General features: G+C 40.6%; 1 protein-coding gene across 1 annotated transcript in view; it reads right to left on the bottom strand.

Moving 5' to 3' along the window:
• The window catches only part of flt1 (fms related receptor tyrosine kinase 1), a 199856-nt gene that overhangs the window by 140322 nt on the left and 36036 nt on the right, over positions 1-23498 (bottom strand). The window contains exons 7-10 of the mRNA XM_034169045.1: positions 11988-12159; positions 11681-11798; positions 8916-9085; positions 8672-8819 (exon numbers count right to left, since the gene is read on the bottom strand). Of these exons, the coding sequence (XP_034024936.1) occupies positions 8672-8819; positions 8916-9085; positions 11681-11798; positions 11988-12159 (608 nt within the window). The remainder of the gene's footprint in view (positions 1-8671; positions 8820-8915; positions 9086-11680; positions 11799-11987; positions 12160-23498) is intronic.

Below are 23498 nucleotides of genomic sequence, written 5' to 3'. Positions count from 1 at the left end.
GACATGCGATTACACCAATCATGCTTGAACCCTCGTGCGCATGCGTGAGTTTTTTCACGCATGTCGGTGACGTCATTTCCCTGTGGGCACGCCTTGAGTGAGATGTGGTCCCGCCCTCTCGGCTGAATTCCTTTGTTTCACACGCTGCTCGAGACGGCGCGCGTTGCTTTATCAAAATTTTTTCTGTACCTGTGAGGAATATCCGAGTGGACACTATTCGAGAAATTAAGCTGGTTTTCTGTGAAAAGTTTAACGGCTGATGAGAGATTATGGGGTGTTTCTGTCGGTGTAAGGACTTCCCACGGAGCGGGACGTCCTGCAGCGCTTCCAGGCGCTGTCGTCGGCCTGTTTCGAGCTGAAAACATCCTAATTTAAGGCTTAATTCACCCAGGACATCGTGAGAGAACAGAGAAGATTCAGAAGAGGCCGGCATGAGGAATTTATGCGGACATTCCACTGTTTAAGGACATTTTTTTAATGAAAGACGTACGCGCAAATTCGCCGAGTCGCTTCCGTGACGACTCGGCAAATCTGTGTGCGCCGCGACAGGAAAAACACCTCCGTGTTGAAAACCATTTGTAGAATTCAGGCGGCTTTTAATGGCTTTCAACAAGTGAGTAACTGAGAAATTGTTTAACAGCTTGGGCATGTTCCAACTTGCCCGTTAAGATTTCCAACGGAGGTGTTTTTCCTGCCGCGACCCCCCGCGGTCGGGTCCAGCCCGACATGCGACTCTGCCCGCACGTTCTTTCATTACAAAATGACCGTTAACAATGGAATGTCCGAATAAACTCCTCATGCCGACTTCTTCTGAAAGTTCTCTGTTCTCTGACGACTTACTGCGTCAACAGAGCCTGAAATGTGGAAGTTTTCAACTTGAAACGGCGAGACGCTGCCGCCTTGAAGCGCAGATCGCCGTCAGGCGCCATGGACCATCCTTAAAGCGACACTACCAGACCAAAATCTCTCATCAGCCGTTAAAATTTTTACCGAAAACCAGCTGAATTTATTGAATGGTGTCCACTCAGTTGTGCCTTACAGTTTTGAAAAAATTTTTATCAAACAAAGCAACAGTCTCTGAGCCATTCCTAAACAATGAAAAAAATCGACGAGCGGGTGGACGACTCCTCACTCAAAGACTGCCCACAGGCGAATGACGTAACCGACAGGCGTGAAAAAACTCTCGCATGCCCACGAGGGTTCAAGCATGTCTGATGTAATCACACGTGATTCAAATCCATATGGTTTTTGAAAAAAAATAATAAGGTCGGATACTTTTCTAATAGACCTCGTAAAACAAATAATGAATGTTTTCCATTTGTTCAATAGAATATTTTCATTCATTGAAACCTGGACTGTATCAATCGACTCAACTGATGCAGATGTTTTTGTTTTTTTTTTGTTTTTTTTACCGTTGCACTCATAAACATTCATTATTTATATACTGTACATTGCAGCCCAGTAGGTGTCTGTAATGTATCCCAACACTGAAGAAGAAAGAAATGTGAAGTGAGGTTGGTAAATATTCCAAAAACTTGTCTAACTCAAAATTTATTATAAATTGTGCACTGGAGGAAAGGTAAGTCATTATTCTTCATACTTAGTGCAGGTAGGAATTATGGAATAAAACCCTCACCTCACTGGGAGTGTTTGAATTCTAAACTGCTGTCCAATTCCAATTCAGAATGATGAATATTGAAATGGAAATAAAACTTTTAGTGATTAAAACCTGCTGCTGTTACATTTGTAAAAGAAGGGTTCAGATGCAAAACCAGTAAATCCAAAATTTTTAGTTGAGGCTAACATAAAAATTCTGCTTAAGTAACTATCATACCATTTTCATTTTATTTATGGAAATCCGTGAATGCATTTTCCTTTAAATTCTCTTTTTAAGCTGCATTTTTTCCACATTAAAAAACCTGACTTACTGGATTTTGCATCTGAACACTTTGAATGTTACCAAAAAAAACCAAAAAAACAAAGAAAGGAAAAAAAAAACAGTCCTATGGGTTCAAAACAATTTATCTTTAATTTGGAACCATTTGTAACAAACTGGATAAATGAGCCTGTACTCCTACAATTTTTTTCCCTGCATTGGCAGTGAATGCAACACGAGAGCAAAATAACCATTTTAATGTTATTCCCTGAATTCTGCTAGACATTGTTGGTGTTGTCCTTTCAGCTGCTCCTGTTTGTTCGGGGTTGTCACAGCGGATACAGCCAGATCCACACTGGTATTTGGCACTTGTTTTATGCTGGATGCCCTTCCTGATGCAACTCCAGTTTTACCTGGAGAAACACAGCCCCTGGTGTTCCAAAGAGGTCTCCCGTCCAAGTACTAACTAGGTCCCGTGCTTAGCCTCTGAGATATGACAGGATCAGGTTGACATCAAGCAGACTGGCTGTGAACTCTGCTGGACATTGTACACGGCCTACAACTTGGACTCAATACCAGTGATGTCCACAGACATTTCTGGAATGTGTGTGGACATCACTGCTCAATACTCTCCGGGTGCTGGCTATATGCTTGGATTTCCTGGGCTCTCATAGTGAAGCAGGAGTCATTAGAAACAATAACAGTTTGTATATTTCAGGCTGCAAAGCAAAGGAGCACCTCTTTAACTCCCAGTACAAAGACAATCAGGCGGTTATAGTGACATGAAAGAACAAACGAGCGGACACTTGGGAACACAATATGATACATGGCAATCAGAGTCTCTGGTCGAGGGAGACTTCCTACATGGTAGGTCGTCTGGTGACCGTCAGTCTGTTAACAGAGAACTGTACGCATCCAGCAGTGAACAACAAAACCTTTGTCCTCTCTCAGGTGAGCACATTTGTTGTTCCACTTGTGGCTAAATCAGAAACTCACAGCTTTTATCCTGGATGTCAGAATCGGAATGTCAGGGCTTCATCCGTTATAGTACCACTCTAGGACCAAAAAAACAAACAAACAAACAAATAAAGCCAATCAGTTCCAGAGATGTGGCTGGGGATAGATAGATGGAATTGCACGTCTTCTGGCTCAAAATGCCTGTGAAATGTGAAAGTGGACAGCGACTAGATGACAGCTGTTAGGGAGGGGAGGACTGAGAGGAGCTGAAGGAAATAAATAATGGTTAAAGCAGACATCCGTATGTCCTCAGTGATGTTGCTCGGTTTATTCTGTGCGTCCTGTGTCTCCTGGTCTACACTGCTCAACAGTGATCCAAGTCACTTTCCACATTAGTTCATAGGATCTTCACATATAGTGACGGCTGATGTCACAGAGGGCTCTGGCTGCTGTGGAGAGGTGCTGATGAGGGGAGGGGAGGGCAGAGGGGGTGCTGAGTTGGGTAGACCTGGTGAAGGAGCGGGGATGGCGAGGTATGTGTGTGCGGAGCAGCAGAGCTGGTGGAGGGGAGGAGGGTGGTGGTCTCAAGAATAGATCAAGCTCTTGAGGAAGCGGACCATGCCACGTTTGAAGACGAGGGGACAATCACGCTGCTGGGAAGCGTCTCGTGTTGGGGAGGAAGCCAAACAACAGGAGGAAAAGCACTCTGATTTTTGCACAGGAAGCCCAGCGCGCCTCCTGCCCAGGCCAGATAAGAGCACTGCGGTTCCCAGGGCCAGAACCAGGAGCGGAACCAGGACTCAGGCATCAGGCCCTCTCAGGCTGGCCCAGCCTGATCCACTGTTCCTGGGCTTCCTCCAGCGTGGCGTCAGGCTTGTGGTGCAGCCGAGCTGCAAAGAACAAGGGCCTAGTGAGGATCCAACCAATAACTATTCTAAAGAAAAACAGTTACTCCAAGAAAACCAGAACAGAGCTTTAAAAGGCCTGAAACCCAGCCAGTGAACAGGCATCTGCTGGGAATGTACACCCCTGTATTCATTAAAATCCAATTAGATCAAAAATAAAAATCAGAAGTTAAATTATTCCTTGTCTAGATTTTGGTGTCAAATTATTCCAAACATCGAAAACCATTTTTTATGTTACATCACCATAAATTCAGTAAGTATCCAGCTGCGATTCATTACATTTTGACGTGTTTCTCTTATATATGTGAAAATACATATACTGACTTATTGGTGTGTTGCTGAAATGCTGAGAGGGGTAATTTGGTTGGGGAAAAGGTTGGATATTTCCAGGAAAAATGTTCAGTGTGACTGAACAGAAAGCTTGGGGTCACTGATTGATTTAAACTGAAAACCTGCTCGCTATTCTCCGGGTTTAGTGAGGCACTGAATGTCCAAAGGTCCAAACAGGTGTGTCAGGTCATTTTGCTGAAAAGTGTTCATTAGAAACTTGGGGTCACTGACTAATTTAAGCAGAAAATCTAGTCTCTAATCAAAGTGGTTACTGGTGACTTACTAGTGGGTGAATTTTGTTTTTTTTGGACATTTCCAAGGCTACACTTGAATTTCAAGTGTTGCATTAAAGCTGATAGAAACTCCTAGCTTGTAAATAATTTAACACCAAAATTAAAAGCGCACAACCAGCAGTTCCTCAGATGTAGTTCGACACAGACAGATGGGCCATGCAATATAAAGCTCAGATGTTTCTGATCCGCAAACACAAGTACTTGAAAGGTTCTCTGAAATAAATGAATTGACAAGTTTTGATTGTACCCCTAGTCACGCTGGACGCTACTGTGAAGATATGGCATACTGTGCTAATGAGAGGCCATCTTAAAGAAAATGCTAATCACAGTTCCTGCTAGCAGTTATACTAACGCCTGCTGATGTTAAACGTAGTTCAGTCCTTCCATGGATTACGCCAATGTTAGTGTTAACCGTTGTTAGTTTGACCACATACACACAGCGGCGTTAGCATTTTCTTTAATACAGCCAGTCAAAAGTCAAACACGTCATCCTGACATAACAATGTTCAGGATAAATAGCAGTTCACTCCAAACCTGAAATTCAAGCAATTTCTGGAACAGTTTTGCATCACCGGATATGTCAATGTGCACATTTCCTTCTGTGTGTAGAATGTATCTGCTTAAATGTTTTGAAGTTGATTCTGCAGAAGCATGACTAAACGCACACTGAGCATGCAAATACAGTCAACTCCATAAGTAGAATCTAAAAAAATGAACTGCTGTCTCAACAAGAAAAAGTGATGTAACAATTTTTTAAAGTTATTTCAAATTAATTAGATAAGTCTTGTGGCATTAACACAGTAATAGCTGAGGTGAAATAACTTTAAAAAAAAAGTCTCATTCAGACAGCAGTTCCTTTTTCAGAGTGTATTTGGAGAGTGATAGTTTTATTTATATATACAATTTTGCCTCTGTTCACCAACATGATGAAATTTAAATTAAATGATCAAGAATTGGTTGCAGCGTAGACTTTGTACTTCAAGGAGTTTAAAAAAATATTGCGTAAATCATTTCGGGATCACCTGTATCTTCAGAGGCCAAATATAGTTGGACAGATTTAAATATGAACATTATTATAAATACAAATCATCACTTTTACAGACAGTTTTTCTTTGACAGGTCAGGGGATGGACATATAAACATTTCCAAGTCATTGAATATGAATTCATTCCATCAATCGTTAAGAAATATAAATGGTATGGTACTGAATGGTGGTGGAGTCGGCAGTTCTCAAAAACTGAGTGACCGTACAAGAATGAGACTTGCGAGGGAAGCCATCAAGACTCTCATGGCACCTTTGAAAGAGTTATAGCTTGGAAGTCTACAGTACTGGTGTAGAGAGGCAAAATTACAAAAATTGTGTCACTGTCCAAATACTTGTGGACCTAAGTGTATAGTGTCAGAGTGTGGGACATCCAATACATTTGTGCTGGAAAAACACTTTGGGTAAAGAGTTTTTCTCTTTATACCCACTTACATTCAATTTGGCGGACGGATAAAGACATATCGGCGGTAACTTGGCACGGCACCATGTGAGAGTGCTGCGGTTAAGGGTCAGTCACGCTCATGATGTCAGTGTGGGTGAGTTTGCGTGGCTGCAGCGGTCCTCTCAGGTAGTACTTAACCTTTCTGATTGGATCATAAGTAAAACAATAAACGCCGGACCTCAAAGAAGAGCTCAATCAAGGCTTCTGCCAAGTACAGGCCTGAGATCAGCCATGTGGCCGCATGTGTTTCTCGTCACCAATGGGCTGGGCCATTTCTCATGAGAACTTTATATATAGTGTGAAATAAGAAAAAGCATCACAGGATACAGTGTGCAATCACAATAATAAACAGGCCTCTCACCTCGCGTCCTGCACGGGAAATTCATTAAATCATAGCGTTTGATTTGGAAACCAACAAATCGTGTCCAAGAGCACGGACTTTCTATTGAAGTGGCTTTTTGTTTTTTTTGTCGCTGCCCTTTCATGTCTGAGATACACCATGTACCAGGCACACACACACACACACACACACACACACGCACACTTAAACAAACATACGGTCAGCAGCAGAACAAACGTGAAGAAAGAACGGCACGAGCACATAGACACAGGCATGGTGAAGCGTGTACGTGCACACGCACAGAAATGCACAAATATTACACGTGTGTTTTCACACACAAACACACATAAAAGGCCTCCAAAGGCATCTGTTCTGGTTATAAGAAGGAAACTGAACACACGCTGACACAGACAAAACATGTCTCCTTTTCAAAAATTACACACACACAATTTACTGCTTCACCTCCAGTAAGGAGCTCATGTTTTCATCACAGCAGTTTTTTTGGTTTGCAAAAACTCATAAGCAGATTTTTTACAAGGTTTGACCACAAATAGAAAGAATTCAAATTTGGAGCAAATGTGATCAAATGTGGTAGAGCCTGGATTTTTATTAATTAATTTATGTATTTTTGGTGCGATATATAAAAAATTATCTTGAAACCTTGGGGAAAAGCGTGGACTTCACTGAATATAATCTCCAATAAATTTTGAAATCAATATTTTTGAACAAAGTTTTGCAATTTCACTATACATGCTTTCAGCTTCTCCCTTGTTTCACTCAAAACTGCTACAGCAGATCCAAGGTGGCTCTGCAGGTTGATCTGGCACACGTTTTACATCGTTTTACCCTCGCTGACGCAACTCCACATTACATCGAGAATAGGTTTGGGTGGCCTTGAGCCAAGAACCTTCTGCACTGGAAACAAGTGCACTTAATCACTTGACTGCCAACCCTGCAGTTCTGCCATTTCACAGTTTTGTTTTTGTTTTGTTTTTTTGTTTTTTTGTTTTTTTTTTTGGGGGGGGGGGGGGGAGGATAAATCTGAAAGAAAGGAGCAGTCATGAAATTTTAGAGGAACTTTTCATCTCCATCAACCACGGAACATCTGTTGGTGGCTGAGACACCAAACACTGGCAAATTAAGACAACATGAGCAACAGGGAGTTTCACCAAACACTTTCAAAAATTTAAATTACAAGCAAATATAGCTTATAAAAGATTTGACGATTGCACATACCTGGACGGTAGAGTTAACTTGGCTTTACTGGTGATTTTACTCTTAAAGCTATACGGCCTTTCAAACTTCACAAAACAAAACATTTAGTTTCCACTAAAATCCAAGCATTATAATTGCCAAGTGGCCTCTGTATGTGTGTGTGCGTGTGTATGGCTTCGGTCACACAAAAACCAGGGAGAGCTGACATTTGCCGTTTGGTATGCTTATGTATTTTGGGTCAAGGATGAAAGCTATGAATATGGAAAGTTGATAGGGTAAATATTTTTGGAGAAATGATCAATTTTAGAAAACCAGCAAACAATGGATGTTGTGCTGCAATGGACCATGGGAGTTCAGGGTTTTGAGGTTTTGAAATGTTATTATGGTTCATGTTCATTTAACAGTGTTAGTGTTATTGATTTATTGTGTCGTGTAGCTGAATTGATGTAGTGAGTTTAGTTAAGTCTCATGTTGCCATTACCATGAGTGAGTTAAGTGAAATGTTGCGGTGTTGACAACCGAACGGTCCCGTCTAAAAAACTGGTCCGCCCTGCCTTCACTGCACACGCGGCACTTCAGAGCACCAGCATCATCATTTCTGAGCATCACCAGCGATTCACTGATCATCACCTCGTTTCTGCTTAAAACTGCTCTACAGACACTATCTATCTCAGTGACAGATATCTGAAGCTTTTGGACAACAATCATTTCCACATAAATTCAGCATTATTTCATAATAAAAGATGGGGGACTGATCAGAGCACCACAGCAGCACGTCTGAGACTGACGTGCTGCTCATTTGAGAGCGTCACTAGCGATTTGCCGATTATCACCTCATTTCTGCTTAAAACTGACTTTAGAATGATTTAAGAGGTTTTACTTTGTCATCTGATGGTTAATAATGACATTATTCCCTTTGATCCCTTTGGGTGTAGAGACTCAGACGTCTCAGACATGCTGTGCTCCAAATGACGCATGCGCGGTGTAGGCAGGGCGGACCAGTAAGGAGGTGATAATTCTGTTCCTATTTGTTGTCTGTTTGTTTGATTGTTTGCAAGCTATCTCAAAAACACACAAACGTATTACAATGGAATTTGGTGGAGAGTTCAGCTGAGGGTCAAGGACAGATTGTTTAGATTTTGACCTATGTGGGAATCCAGGATAATATTTAATTAACATTTTATAATGGCTCTCGTTAATTTCCATGCTATCGGTGCTTTGGTGAAGCTGTGGCCCCACATGCATGGATCTGGTTGTGAGCTACTTACAGGCCTTTAGGTGGGCACGGATGCCAGAGCCACTGGATGTGTGGAGGAGGGACTCCATGGGATGTGCAGTGCAGGGCTTGTCTGCTCCCCCGTGGGACAAAACCCGGCTCCTGTAACGACACCGTTTTCTCTCCTATCTGAGGACTCACTGTTGGCCAGGAAGCACACAAATACAAAAACACAAAAACACGTTTATTCATCAGTAGAGGCCGACAGACTGACTGAAGAATTTTCCTTTTCTCACCATTAACCACGAGCGTGAGTGTGAGATTCTGATACAGCCCGTGTTCTTGGATTGCTACCAGGATGGTGTATTTCCCTGCATCCTCCTCTGCCACATTCCGGATCACCAGGGAATTCCCTTCCACGTGGTAGCGTGAGCACTTCTCTGCTGCCACCATGCCATCCTTTAACCTGGCAGAAATGTACGACAAAGAAGGAAGAAGAGAGAACAGAAGTGCAAAGTGTCAACAACGATTTCTGCAGAATTATAATGTTAGTCTCAGGTTTATGGATTCACTCAGTCAATTTCTTAATATACACTTTGGTGAACATGATGAAATGTTATTAGCAAAGTGTAGGTGCTAAAACAAAGATAAAAAGTTGTACAATGTTTATGTTAAATCTTTGCACTGCTGCTGTATTTTCTGATAAATTAAACCAGACTGATTCATCCTGATTAAACATTTCATGACGGCTTTCATTTTAATCTGGTTCTTACAGGAATTTTCCAGGGTGAATAAATCTTTTGCTTTCCTAATAGTATTCATACACTAAACTCACTTACTCCAGTTAAGGGTCAGCTGGAGCCTACCCCAGTGGTCTATGGACAAGAGGCGGGGTGCTCCATATATAAGCAGACAAACACATTCACGGTCAAAGTTTCTAACTCACCTAATCTGCATGTCTTTGGAAACACGGGGATAACATACCGACTCCCCACAGAAAGAACCAGGCGGGAAACGATTCCACTACCTGCTTGCTGTGAAGCAACAGTGGTAAGCACTAATCCACAGTGCTGCCCAGGGGCGCACCAGTAAAAATAATCTTTCAAACAAACACTGATATTTCAGATTAGGGGTTTAAATACTGGTGGCCCTGCGACAGACTAGCGTCCTGTCCTGGGTGTACCCCGCCTCGCGCTCTATGACTGCTGGGATAGGCTCCAGCCCCCCGCGACCCTTAATTGGACTAAGCGGTAGAAGATGGATGAATGGATGGATGGATGGATGGTTTAAATGCTGCCGAGACACATTAGGTGTCTGCCTGGGCGGTTGCCATCTGGGACCAAGGATGGTTCTGTGGTGTGGAGACTATTGAAAAACCAAGATACAATGACCCTCTTCTCATGCATAATATCACATCACATAACATCATCCTAACAGAGCACGAACAAAAAGTCAGAGTGAAAAGTACATCTTCAACCAAAATCAAAACAGCAAGTGGCGTCCCTCAAGGGTCGACCCGCTCCTTTTGGACATCTACATTAGCGGTCTACCCAACAGCTTCTTATCCTCCACATATTTGTTTATCGATGTCACTAAAATCTTTGAATGTTACCAGGGCATTTCATTGGAGGAAGAAAGCTCTGCTAGTGACATCCACCAAGATCTGCACCAGCTCGATGACTGATTACAACATTGGTTACTTCAATTTAATGCTCAAAAGCATCATCCACAAACCCCACCATGAGATTTCTGTAACACCAAAGTATCTAAGACTGACAGATCAGCAGTTCTCCTAAAATATGTAAACCACAAAAATGAATTGGGTATCACAATTGACAGCACCTAAACCTCACACTGAAAAAGAGAATGTTTGAACCAACTTAAAGTGTTACAATTTGTAAAAACCTGAATGTTTGAACTTAAGTTTGTAAGTTAGAGTTGATTTAACTTTCAAACCTAAATTGTTTGAACTTAAGTTTCATAGCAAACACAACACAACAGCTCAAGGATTATTCTCATATTTGAATATTATCTCAAATATTCCTTCAAACCAACATTGCACCCAATGAGTTCAAATGTCACACATTCTCAATAAATGTTGGTTTCTCAGAATGCAAAAGATGGAGAACCACACCCAGTTATTCTGGGTCAGTCTCAAAACTTCTCCATTGCCGCTCATACTTTGTTCACGTTGCTGTAATTCTGGTCGTGTTGACTCTATTCTATAGACCATCAGTTACACATGTTTAATGGTCAGTATTCTTGGTGAAACATAGCGCAGATGAGATGTTGTTGCTTTATATTTAATTTTTTCTCATAAAGTTATCTGTTCCTGTGGAAGCAGTGGAAGTACTATTTTAAGACTGTAGACTGCAGTATGTCATAATGCTACCAATTATCATTTAGTGCCATTTAATCTGTGGGCTATGTGTCTGTCATTGGATACAAAAGCAGTTTTTGGTGTACATCTGGTGCAAATCTGCAATATAGACTTCCATGCACTCAGTAAATAAAATATTGTATAGCAGCACACAGGGTAAGAAGCACACAGAGTTTTGCAAAATGTAAATACAAATATAAATACCAGAAATACTGGTGGGTACTGGCTACCACTGTTTCTCTTCAAAACTGAACATTTTACTGCAAGTATGTACTTTGAGGTTTGGTTGCATGTATTTATTGGACATAAATCCTGCCCTAAATTGTACTGAATTAATCTAATTTTGTTTAATATTATTGTGAGTGCAAACTTGGAAAAAAAAGCATTTATTTAGCATTTTAAATTAAAAGATCCCATGTTGACAAATTTGCATGTGCTGTGGACATGCAAGTTGGTCTACTTTGGGAAATCCCAGCCTGGGCATTTTTACAGAGATGCATGTTCAAAGGAAAAAATAAATATTTAAGTGGGATTACCGGAAGGCAAACTGGAACTGTTAGACATGGTTTGACTGATAAAATGTGAAAAAAGTCATACATGCACAATGTGAAAACATGAGGACGAAAAGTGTGAAAGCAGATTAATTTAAAATCAAAAGCAAGGACCCCTAAGGATTCTTACCACAGAACGTCCGGGGTGGGAAAGGCTCTGAGTTTGGCAGAAATCCGGTAAGATTTCTGTCCTGCTTGTGCTTTAATCACACATCCATTTCTGGGCTTCAGACGGATGAACGGGTGATCTAAAGCAGAAGACACGCCACATGTGACCATGAAGCATTGAGAAAGAAAACAAATAGCCATCACAACTTTCAACAGCAATCTACAAAAAGATGAAGAAATAACAAGAAGCCAGTCCATCATAATGAAACTCATCATTTCTTTAAAAATCACGCCACAATTAGTCAGAGCTGTAAACCAAGAACACTCACCAAAGACATTTACGGTGACGTTCTGCTGTTTGACCATTTCCCCGCTGTTCACACGACATGTGTACAAGCCTCTGTCGGAGCGCTGCAGCTTTGAGATGGTGAGGATGCTGTAAAACAGCACATGTTTTCTGTATCGTAGGATCCTCTTGGAAATGGAGCTGCTGCTGGTGTTCTGTTTGAAACAGAGGAAGGTTGAAACATATTTCTGATGTGTGACTCGTTTGCTGCTCCTTTTTAAAAAACCTGCCCTAATGACTGCTGCTGTAGTTAAGACACTCAATAAGTGTGGATACAATGAATTGAATATGAGAATATTACTTCCTGTTTTTATTACTGCTGCCTCAAAATGAAATTGTTTGATGTGAAACTTTCTCCAGCATAACTTCATATATCTTCAAATATTCAACTCCAGGATAAAAGCTGCAGTTAATGTACAAATTGTGACTTTTTACCTCCATGAACAAAGTTGGAGGTTATGTTTTCACCTTTGTTTGTCTGTTTGATTTTGAACAGCATGTAACCCACAATTTTTCATATATCATTATGAAATTTTTACTAAAGATTCATATCCTGATAGACAAGAATTTTAATTTTCAATGTTATAGGTCAAAGTCAAGAAAAATCTTGGAAAACTGGACAAATGTTTGAACAAATGTTCAAAAATTCATAACTGTGCCAAAAATGATCAAATTTATTTCATATTTGACAGCGCTAGGTAGGATGGTATCCTTTATCAACTGGCAAAGTTTGATCTGGTGTCACAGACCGAACAGTCTCCCCTAAAAATCGGTCCCCCCTAAAAATTGGTCCGCCTTTTGCAGCTGCACATGCGTCATTTCAGAGCTCTGCCACTCGTCTAAGACAGAGTCTCTTCACCCAAAGCGATCATATGGATTAATGGGATTATTAACCATCAGATGGCAAAGTAAAACCTCTTAAATCATTCTAAAGTCAGTTTTAAGCAGAAATGAGGCCGTTTTAAGCACAAACTCGGCAAACTTCCGTGGCGCTTTGAAATGGCTGACGCGCAGTGAAGGCATCAGCTAGCAGCTCATTTAGCTGTGGCGCTCTGGTCACTTCTGCCGCCTTAATGCTGAATTTATGTGGAAATGATTGTTGTACAAAAGTTTCAGATACAGTGAGGAAAATAAGTATTTGAACACCCTGCGATTTTTCAAGTTCTCCCACTTAGAAATCATGGAGGGGTCTGAAATTTTCATCTTAGGTGCATGTCCACTGTGAGAGACATAAAAAAAATTTCTGGAAATCACAATGTATGATTTTTTTAATAATTTATTTGTATGTTACTGCTGCAAATAAGTATTTGAACACCTGTGAAAATCAATGTCAATATTTGGTACAGCAGTCTTTGTTTGCAATTACACAGGTCAAATGTTTCCTGTAGTTTTTCACCAAGTTTGCACACACTGCAGCAGGGATTTTGGTCCACTCCTCCATACAGATCTTCTTGAGATCTTTCAGGTTTGGAGTTTCAGCTCCCTCCAAAGATTTTCTATTGCGTTCAGGTCTGGAGACTGGCCAGGCCACTCCAGGACCTTGAAATGCTTCTTATGGAGCCCCTCTTTAGTTGCCCTGGCTGTGTGTTTGGGGTCATTGTCATGCTGGAAGACCCAGCCATGACACATCTTCAATGCTCTTACTGAGGGAAGGAGGTTGTTTGCCAAAATCTCGCAATACATGACCCCATCCATCCTCCCTTCAATATGGTGCAGTCGTCCTGTCCCCATTGCAGAAGAGCACCCCCAGAGTATGATGTTTCCACCCCCATGCTTCATGGTTGGGATGGTTTTCTTGGGGTTGTTCTCATCCTCTAAACATGGTAAGTGGAGTTGATTCCAAAAAGCTCTATTCTGGTCTCATCTGACCACATGATCTTCTCCCATGCCTCTTTCTGGATCATCCAGATGGTCACTGGTGAACTTCAAACGGGCCTGGACATGTGCTGGCTTGAGCAGGGGGACCTTGCTGCCCTGCAGGATTTTAAACCATGACAGCATCATGTGTTACTAATGTAATCTTTGTGACTGTGGTCCCAGCTCTCTTCAGGTCATTGACCAGGTCCTCCTGTGTAGTTCTGAGCTTTCTCAGAATCATCCTTACCCCACAAAGTGAGATCTTGCATGGAATCACTGAGGGAGATTGACAGTCATCTTGTGTTTCTTCCACTTTCTAATAAATAATCATAACAGTTGCTGTCTTCTACCAAGCTACTTGCCTGTTGTCTTGTAGTCCATCCCAGCCTTGTGCAGGTCTAAAGTTTTGTCCCTGGTGTCCTTAAACAGCTCTTTGGTCTTGGCTATGGTGGACAAGTTGGAGTGTGATTGATTGAGTGTGTGAACAGGTGTCTTTTATACAGGTAACAAGTTCAAACAGGTGCAATTAATACAGGTAAAGAGTGCAGAATAAGAGGGCTTCTTAAAGAAAAATTAACAGGTCTGTGAGAGCCAGAATTTTTGCTGGTTGGTAGGTGTTCAAATACTTATTTGCAGCAGTAACATACAAATAAATTATTAAAAAAAATCATACATTGTGATTTCTGGATTTTTTTTTTTTTAGATTATGTTTCTCACAGTGGACATGCACCTAAGATGAAAATGTCAGACCCCTCCATGATTTCTAAGTGGGAGAACTTGCAAAACCACAGGGTGTTCAAATACTTATTGTCCTCACTGTATCTGTTGCTGAGATAGATCACAGTTGGAGTGCAGTTTTAAGCAGAAACAAGATTTTAATCCATGAACCGCAACTAATGATGCATGCGCAGATGCAAAAAGTGGTCTGATTTTTAAGACGGACTGTTCGGTCTGCGACACCTGATGTGATCCAGATTACAGATTTCGTGACCATTTAAATTTAACATTGAAAACCCCATTTAATGTATATTTTATATTATATCTTAATCAAACGTGCCCCAGTCACTCTCATATTTGAAAGTGAGGTGCAGACTGGCACTCACTATCACCTGAAAACGTTTGATCTGGATCTGATCTGGATTGTGGATTTTGTGGATTTTCTATTGATAAGCCCATTTGGTGTACATCATACTATTATATTATATTATATTATATTATATTATATTATATTATATTATATTATCTCATTATATCTAAATCAAAAGTGCTTCAATCACTCTGATTTTTCTGTTATGGATTTATCTACGAGTACACCACCAAAATTGGATGGAGGTTCCAATTTTATGCCTGTTTGTCTGTCTTCCAATTAAACTCAGAAACCTAGTGCCAAAAAGTAATAACAAACTGTGTGTACTAAAGATAGCCAATGGTCTGCGAAAATTGTCTGAAAACGATTTCAAAATCTGAAAAAAACCCTGACAGCACCACAAAAAACTTTGATTCAAGTGCATGAACTAAGTACATACTCCTGACATTTAATCACATTTAATTTACCTTATGAAAAGCCACTTCTAACAGGACTTTGACTTTGCAAATTTTTTCTAAGGTAAAATTTTGTGGAATTTGAAACTAGTGTTGGCAGAGGATTGTGCTCTACAAGGGCGGTGCTCTAGTTAATAAATGATTTTGATGCAGTAATAATGGAATGCACTTTCTTAAGTTTCTCAATTAGAAACATAAAAAAATTCTGTTTATTTGGACACATTCTAATGATGCGCAACCGACATGTATTTCACTCACTCATCTTCAACCGCTTACTCCAGTTAAGGGTCGCGGGGGGCTGGAGCCTATCCCAGCAGTCATACGGTGTGAGGTGGGGTACACCCTGGACAGGACGCCATTCCATCACAGGGCCACACATAAACAAACAAACACACTCCCACCTACGGACAAGTTTCCAATTTACCTAACCTGTATGTTTTTGGATGTGGGAGGAAGCCAGAAAACCTGCGCAAACACAGGGAGAACATGCAAACCACACAGAAAGGCCACAGGTGGGAATCGACCCATGACCTTCTTGCTATGATGGCAACAGTGCTAACCACTAAGCCACAATTGTGCCCCCAAAATACATATTTAAACCATATAAATCCAACAGATGTTTTTCGGTGTGCTCTCCCAACAAAAAATCACCAAAGATTTGATTCAACATTGACTCTAAAAGTAGCAATTTAACATCTGAAAAAAAAAAATCTCACGTTTTGAACATCAATAAATCTGTTGAGCAAAATAACAGATTATGGTTCCCAGACATGGTTTGAATTTTTGGCACCACTGTATTTTATGTACAAAATCATCATTGGCTGTCACTCATTGCTGAGTAGGACGGCAACTTCTTTGGTGCGCGTACAGTCCTATACAGGGTTGGCAGATCGTGTCACAGTTGGGACAGGTGAGAGAGTTGGGAGCTGGTGAAGCAAGTGAGAAGACTCTACTTGCACGATGCTGGCTTTGCTGTCTGGTCTCTTCCTTCAAGTGATCGTCAATCATCTTGAGTGACTGACTCACATGGCGGCGCCAGGCCGGTCTTGAGCATCCTTCTCCCATGTTAAGATGCTGATGTTGCAGGCCTTCAGGTGCCATTTTAGGCCGTCTTTGACATACAGCTTTGGCCGACCAACTCTCCTCTTTGCCTCCTTCAGCTTGCCATAGAAGACTGCCTTGGGTGACTGGGAGTTGGCATACGCACTACATGGCCGATGCATCTAAGTTGGTTCTGGGTGAGGAGGGCTTCAATGCTGGGGATTTTGGCTCGCTGTCTCACCTCGGCATTCAAGACTCTATCTCTCCAGTGGATTTTCAGCAACTGCCTCAACTGAGACATCTGAGTGCGTTGCAGTCTCTGGATGTGGCGGTGGAACAGGATGTAGGTCTCTGAGTACAAGAGACATGTCAGGACAATGGCACAATATACTTTGCACTTGATTTGCTCTCTGATGCCAGTGTGGTTCCACACTGTGGTGCCAAAGGCAGCACAGGCTGCGCTGACTCTTATTTTCTTATTTATTTAAAAGGAACATAATGAACATATACACTATGTGAATATGTCAGATTTTAGCCATAGGCTAATTTCCATCTGTAGTCCCTGACAGGCTGATATATATATATATATATATATATATATATATATATATATATATATATATATATATATATACAAAAAAAAAAACTTGCTTCTCCGCTTCTTTATCCAGGCTGTTATCATGGGAGAGTGTACTGCCTAGGTAGGTGAAGTGCTGAACAGAGGAACACCGTGAAGAGAATGTCCAGTCCAGCTGTGGATGCTGAGTTCCTGAAGCAGGCTGGAACATGACTTCTATCTTGGTGACATTGATTGTCAGCCCAAGTTTGGAGGCTGCAGTGTTGAAGTAGTCGAGCATGCGCTGGAGCTCAATTCAATTCAATTTATTCAATTTATAAAAGCGCAAATCACGACAACATCGCCCCAAGGCACTTCACACAAAACACAAAACAATTCAGAAACAATTTAAAATGAAGTGAAAACAACAAATTTAAAAACACAATTAAAAAGCAAAAATTTAAAGAATAAGGTTTAAAAATAATTTTAAAAAAGTAGAATAACACACTATATTAACCAAAGCACTGATGAAAAAAAATGTGTCTTCAGTCTTGACTTGAAAGTCTCCACAGTATTGGACTGTCTTATCGACACTGGGAGACCATTCCACAATACTGGGGCACAATAAGAAAAGGCCCTTTGACTGACAGACTTTACCCTTGGGACACAAAGCAGTCCTGCATCAGATAAGTGCAAAGCCAAGGACGGCACATAGGGTTTAATCAGATCAGCCAAGTAGGTCGGTGCCAGTCCATGAACAACTTTATAGGCTAATAATAGAAACTTAAAGTCTGATGTCACAGAGACAGGTAGCCAATGTGGAGGATTGCCAGAACAGCTGTAATATGGTCAAACTTTCTGCTCTGTATCAAAAGTCTGGCAGCAGCATTCTGAACTAATTGGAGACCCCAGATACTGGACTGCAGCTCCTCTGCAGAATGAGATAGCATAGCAACGTCATTTCCATAGAGCAGTTCAATCATGGTCTGTGTTCTTGTACTAGCTTTCAGGTGTTGAAGAGCTGGCTGTCTGAGTGGTGACGTGCATCCCTTTGGTACAGGCAAAGAGTTTCAAGACTGCTGTGATGTACAGCAAGAAGAGAGATGGTGGAAGTACACACCCCTGCTTCGCGCCTTGGTTGATGCTGAACTTGTCAGATGTTGAACCTCTGACAGAGACTTGGACCATCATGCCAGTGTGTAGTTGATAGATCAAGCATGTGATCCCAGGAGGGCATCCATATTTCCTTAGCAGAGAATAAAGGCATTGTCTGTTGACTGTGTCGAATGACTCTGTGAAATCAATGAATATGATTTTCAAGGGCCTGCGTTGCTCAGCTGATTTCTCCTGCAGCTGCCGAAGGGTGAAGGTCATGTCAACTGTTGATCTTGAGCTCCGGAATCCATACTGTGATTCTGGGAGAACTGCATTCAGGATGGATTTCATTCGGCGTATGATGATGTTGCTGAGTACTTTTCCTGCAATGGACAGGAGTGAGATACATCAATAGCTGGCACAGACTTGAATATTTCCTTTCTTCTTGTTGACTTGGATGACACAGGTGTCTTGAAATCCTGAGGGATCTTCCTCTCCTCCCATATGTTGCTTAGCACCTCAAACAGAGCAGCCATGACATCATCACCTTTTTCTCATCAAGAGTAAGAGGTTCATCTGCACATAATGGGATGGGATGTTGGAAGATTCTTTCAGGAGCTGACAGATCAGCATCAGATCTTTGGTTTAGTAACCCCCAAAGTGTTCTTTCCAGCGGTGCAAGGTGTCATTCCGATCAGTGAGTATTGTAGGTACGATCAGAAAACGGCTGCAAAAAGACACTGGGTGAGGCACGCAGTTCTCTGCCTCATTTTAGGGGGTACTAGTGATCCCAGGGATTCTTCTTGCAGCAACTCCTCAGCTGCAGAGTAAGTGACAGCAAACTACAAGAGCAGCCGTTCATTTATTTTTTCCTCTCGCCTGGACTTTACTTTCAGAATAGAGGATTACATAACTGAAACAATTGTCTAAATTGGACGCTCAATCGAAGCAGGAGGTAATAGTTAAAGGAAGACCGACACCATAGCTAAAAGGTTTGCTTCAGACAACAGACGACCCGCTCTTTTCAAACGGAGTGGGACACACGTAAAGTCTGCCTGTGTGGAGGTCCAGTAGGAAACTGCCTTTTTCTGCCTCCTTTTCTCAACTTGTGACAATGTCTGGACTCAGATGGGATACTGTGGCCTGAAGAATTTACAAAGATCAAACACGAGCGCTTGACCACTCACATTCAAAGCCAAAAAAGGCTCCAAACATACAGTCGGAACAGGACTGCTGAAGGATGACTTTCTTCCCTGGCAGTGATCTCCACTGAGACAGAGAGACTTTTAAAACTGAAGGAAAATAAGGAAAATTTCCACAAGCAAGTCATTAATGCTTTTGTTCAGAAGGAGCAGTACATTTATAAGTAAAGGTAAGACCATAATAAGGGTTTTTCTTTTATTAAATGTGCTTTTTTTGTGTGCCACAGTTTGTATGTGTAAAGAGTGCTGATATGAGTTTTTAAACATAAACTGTTAACTGCTACCAGTCAAACGGTGAATAAGCTACACTGTGGGGTTTATATGTTTGTAAATCTGATTGTGATGAAATCAGTGCCTCACCAGCCATCAACCTCACCACACATCACTAGTTCTTATTCTCAGAGATTTTATTATTCATGTCATATCTGTTGTCCCTGACACTCCCTCACCTCTAATTTATTTGATCTTATTGATTCTTTTAACTTTACACAGTTGGTTAAAGGACCCACTCAATCCAAGACCTGATGCTCTCTTCAGATATCTTACCAAAAAGTCTTAATTTACTGAACATATGCGTCAGTGACCGCAGAGCTGTTGTGTTTAAAGTTCAACAACAGCTCTGCGGACTACTGCATCCTCTAACTACATTATCTCAAATGTTGGGTAGGAATCAAGGGCCAACTCTCAATCTGCTCCATTAGTACCTCACAAATAGAGCATTTTCTGTTGCCCTTGGTAGCACAGAGTACCATACATCTTCCACTTTGACCCGGTTGTGGTGTGCCTCAAGATTCTGTTCTGGCTCCACTCCTAATTTCCATTTACACGCTCAGTCAGATTCACTTATGCAGATGACACACAATTCTACTTACTATTGAAACCCTCTGATCCAAGGAACCTAATTAACCTAATTAATCTCCTTTCACATCTGGCAGATATAAAAACATGAATGTCTCAAAATGTTCTTAAATTCACTAATGACAAGTCTGAGGTAATTGTCCTTGATTCTTGGAATACTGGAGCTCTGGGAGGTCAATTTCGGTTTCTCTCTCAGATAATTTTACTTGTTGCTGCAAGAAATTTAGGAGTAATATCTGACTCAAAACTTTGTTTTTTCTCAAACGTTCTCAAAAACTGAGTGACTGTACAAGAAGGCGAAGAGTGAGGAAAGCCACTAAGACACCAGGACTGAGAGATTGTGCATAGTGCAAGTTTTGCATTTTGTATCACCACTCCCACCTTCATAGTGGAGTTGCACAGAGAATAATTTTCTCTCAACAAAACATCAAATCTATGCTTGAATCTCCAACGTGCCTGAACTTTTTTTTTCCTTTCTTTTTTTATAGAAACCTTCTCTATACCACTTCATCATGAAGCTGTAACTGGTGATGCAACACTCAAAACCTGCACTTTGCACAATTTGTTCAATCACAGCCACAGAAATCTATAACTTCTTCGGGGTTGTCTTGGTGGCTTTCCTCTTCACTTTCTTATACATTCACTCAGTTTTAGAGAACTATCTACTCCACACAGATTTACCATAGAGTGCCATACTGTTTGTATTTCTTCATAATTTATGTAGATACTGTCCAAGTCAGTGTCTTGGGAACGTTCACATATCCATCCGAAGAAAACTGTATATAAAAGTGATGGTTTACATGTGCTATACTAAAGGAGGCACTTACTTATTCACACCATCATTTTGGCTTTTAGATTTTTAATTAATTTATATCAAACTGTAGAGATATACTTTCACTGTGAGTTTAAAGAGCATGATTTTGGAAATTCTAATATGCAAGGCCTGAATTTTTGTTTTGTTTTTTGATGTCCTAAAAAAAATCTAACATGTAAAGGGTCAAGGGGGCAAACACTTTTTCACAGCACTGTATAGTCTTGACTGATTATCATAATGTGTACCCCACCTTGTGCCCTATGGCTACTGGGATAGGTGCCAGCACCCCACGACCCTTAACCGGAGTAAGCTGGTGTAGAAAATGAATGAATGAATGAGTACTGAAATGCACTTTACTCTGGTATTAGTCAGGGTCCAGCTGATCCAAAATGTGGCTGCTAGACTCATCATGAAAACAAGGAAATATCAGCATATCACCCTGTCGTGTCCACTCTTCATTGGCTTCCTGTTCACTCAAATTGATTTTAAAATTCTTTTACTTGTTTTTAAGGCTTTAAATGGATTTGTTCCAGCTTATGTCACTGAGTTATTAAATTGGTATGTGTACTCTTGACCACTGAGATCTGCAGACAGAGAGCTGCTGATTATTCCTAAGTCACAGGTTGTGACAAAAGGAGATTAAACCTTTTTTATTAGAGCCCAGACTCTTTGGAACTCTGTACCCACTAAACTCTTCTTAAAACCTTTTTTCTTTTTGAAATATCTGATTAGTTATTTTATACATTGATCTAGTATTTGTTTCAATTTTGATTTTATTTATATTTATTATTTCTTTATTGTTATATATTTTTTTATATCACACTTTGGTTTTGTGGCCATGTCTCTTTGGTCAACTGCTTGCTTAGTTTTATTTCTTGTTTTACCTTGCTCTGTTAAGCACTCTGTTTGCATTTACCTTTTTAGGTTTGGCACGCTCTAACTATGTTAAGAAAAGTGCTGTATAAAATAGTTTATTATTAGTAGTATTATTATTTACATAATCAGTCAAAAATGCAAACTGTTAAAAGGAAACAGATCAAACTTGGCTGGAGTCGCCCTTATGCTGTCTGAAAATCCATCTCTGTTCCACTCCACCATAATAAAGCTTTGTCTGATGATGTAACAGACAAACATTGCATTCTGTCAAGTTCATCCAACAACAGACTCAGAAGACTAGAGCTCCTTCAGAATGGTCATGGATGTCTTGGTGGTTTCCCTCAATCAGTTTTTGAGAAGTGTGAACTGCTTACTCCAGACAGGTTAACGACAGAGTACCATACAGAGAATTTCTTTATGAATGACGTATATGACGTCCAAGACATATTCAGTGAATTGAGAAAGTTCATACCCTGATTTGTCTAAACTAGAAAACTGAAAGTGTTGATTTACTGTAAATTCATAAAAGTGTGCCAGCAACTGTCATGTGCATTTTATGTCTACATTTGTTTAATTTTAATATATGACAGCATTTTTGCAGTTGTTATTCAGTAACATTGAATATTGTATTAAATATTCTGATTATACAAAATTAGTTCATTGCATTTATTCCTGAATATTTTTGCTCAATTCTGTACTTAAAATTCACATATACCAATAATTCAAAGTCTGGCTGTATTCACTTGTTCCATTGGTTACCTCCACACATCATCAGAGAAGGCCAAAAGTTATGGTGACCTTTGTCTGCTTTGGGTCTGGAAAAATTCAGAAACTCTTATATGGGTTACATGTGGGGAGATTTTGTTGATTTGAAAAACAAATTTCCATTTTTTTTTTTATTTTTTTTTTGCACTTTCTATAACAATATGAGGGAGACATTCCTTTAAACTCACTCTTTAGGATTCTGACTTTATTACATCATAAAGATGTGCTGTATTAATGGCCCTGGTGGAGTTATAAGCTCACCAACTCCACCTTTTGGTTCCGCTTAAAATAGTTTAAACTCTACTCTGTTTCAATACGTATACTGTACACTTGGCTAGGAACTTACTTCGCCCTGCCCCCGCTCCCCCAATATTACCTTTTAATGGGGCACTTTCAATAGGGATAGCACAATATCAGTTTTTCATGTTCAACAGAGTGTTTTCACGTGATGTTACAAACCTGGATGGTAGACATCTTGGCGATACTCCGCTATCCTTTCTGTTTATACCGGTGTGTATTCTTAGAGTTCTAACACTATCATGGTGAATTATTGTCATGTTGTCAGCTGCCACAATCAGTCAAATAGAGAGAAATGCACCTGCATTACTATAGACTGATGAAGGTGATAAGGAATGAGGGAGAAGCTTGTGAAAACCTCTATGAAAATGTAAAAGATGATTTTGCACAATATGAATAATGAATAATTATCTTATTGGATCCATGTAATGTGGAGTTGCGTCAGGAAGGGCATCCAGTGTAAAACTTGTGCCAATTCAACATGCAGATCTATCTCGGATTTGCTGTGGCGACCTCAAGTGCAAACCAAGGGAGCAGCTGAAGGTACTTGCTATCTTATTGGATCCAAACCATTTAATTTTAAATCTGTCT

This window comes from Thalassophryne amazonica, chromosome 1 (genome assembly GCF_902500255.1).
Source record: "Thalassophryne amazonica chromosome 1, fThaAma1.1, whole genome shotgun sequence".
NCBI classification, from domain to species: domain Eukaryota; kingdom Metazoa; phylum Chordata; class Actinopteri; order Batrachoidiformes; family Batrachoididae; genus Thalassophryne; species Thalassophryne amazonica.
Note: the sequence above shows the minus strand (reverse complement) of the source record. Positions and strands in the feature narration are given on the sequence as shown.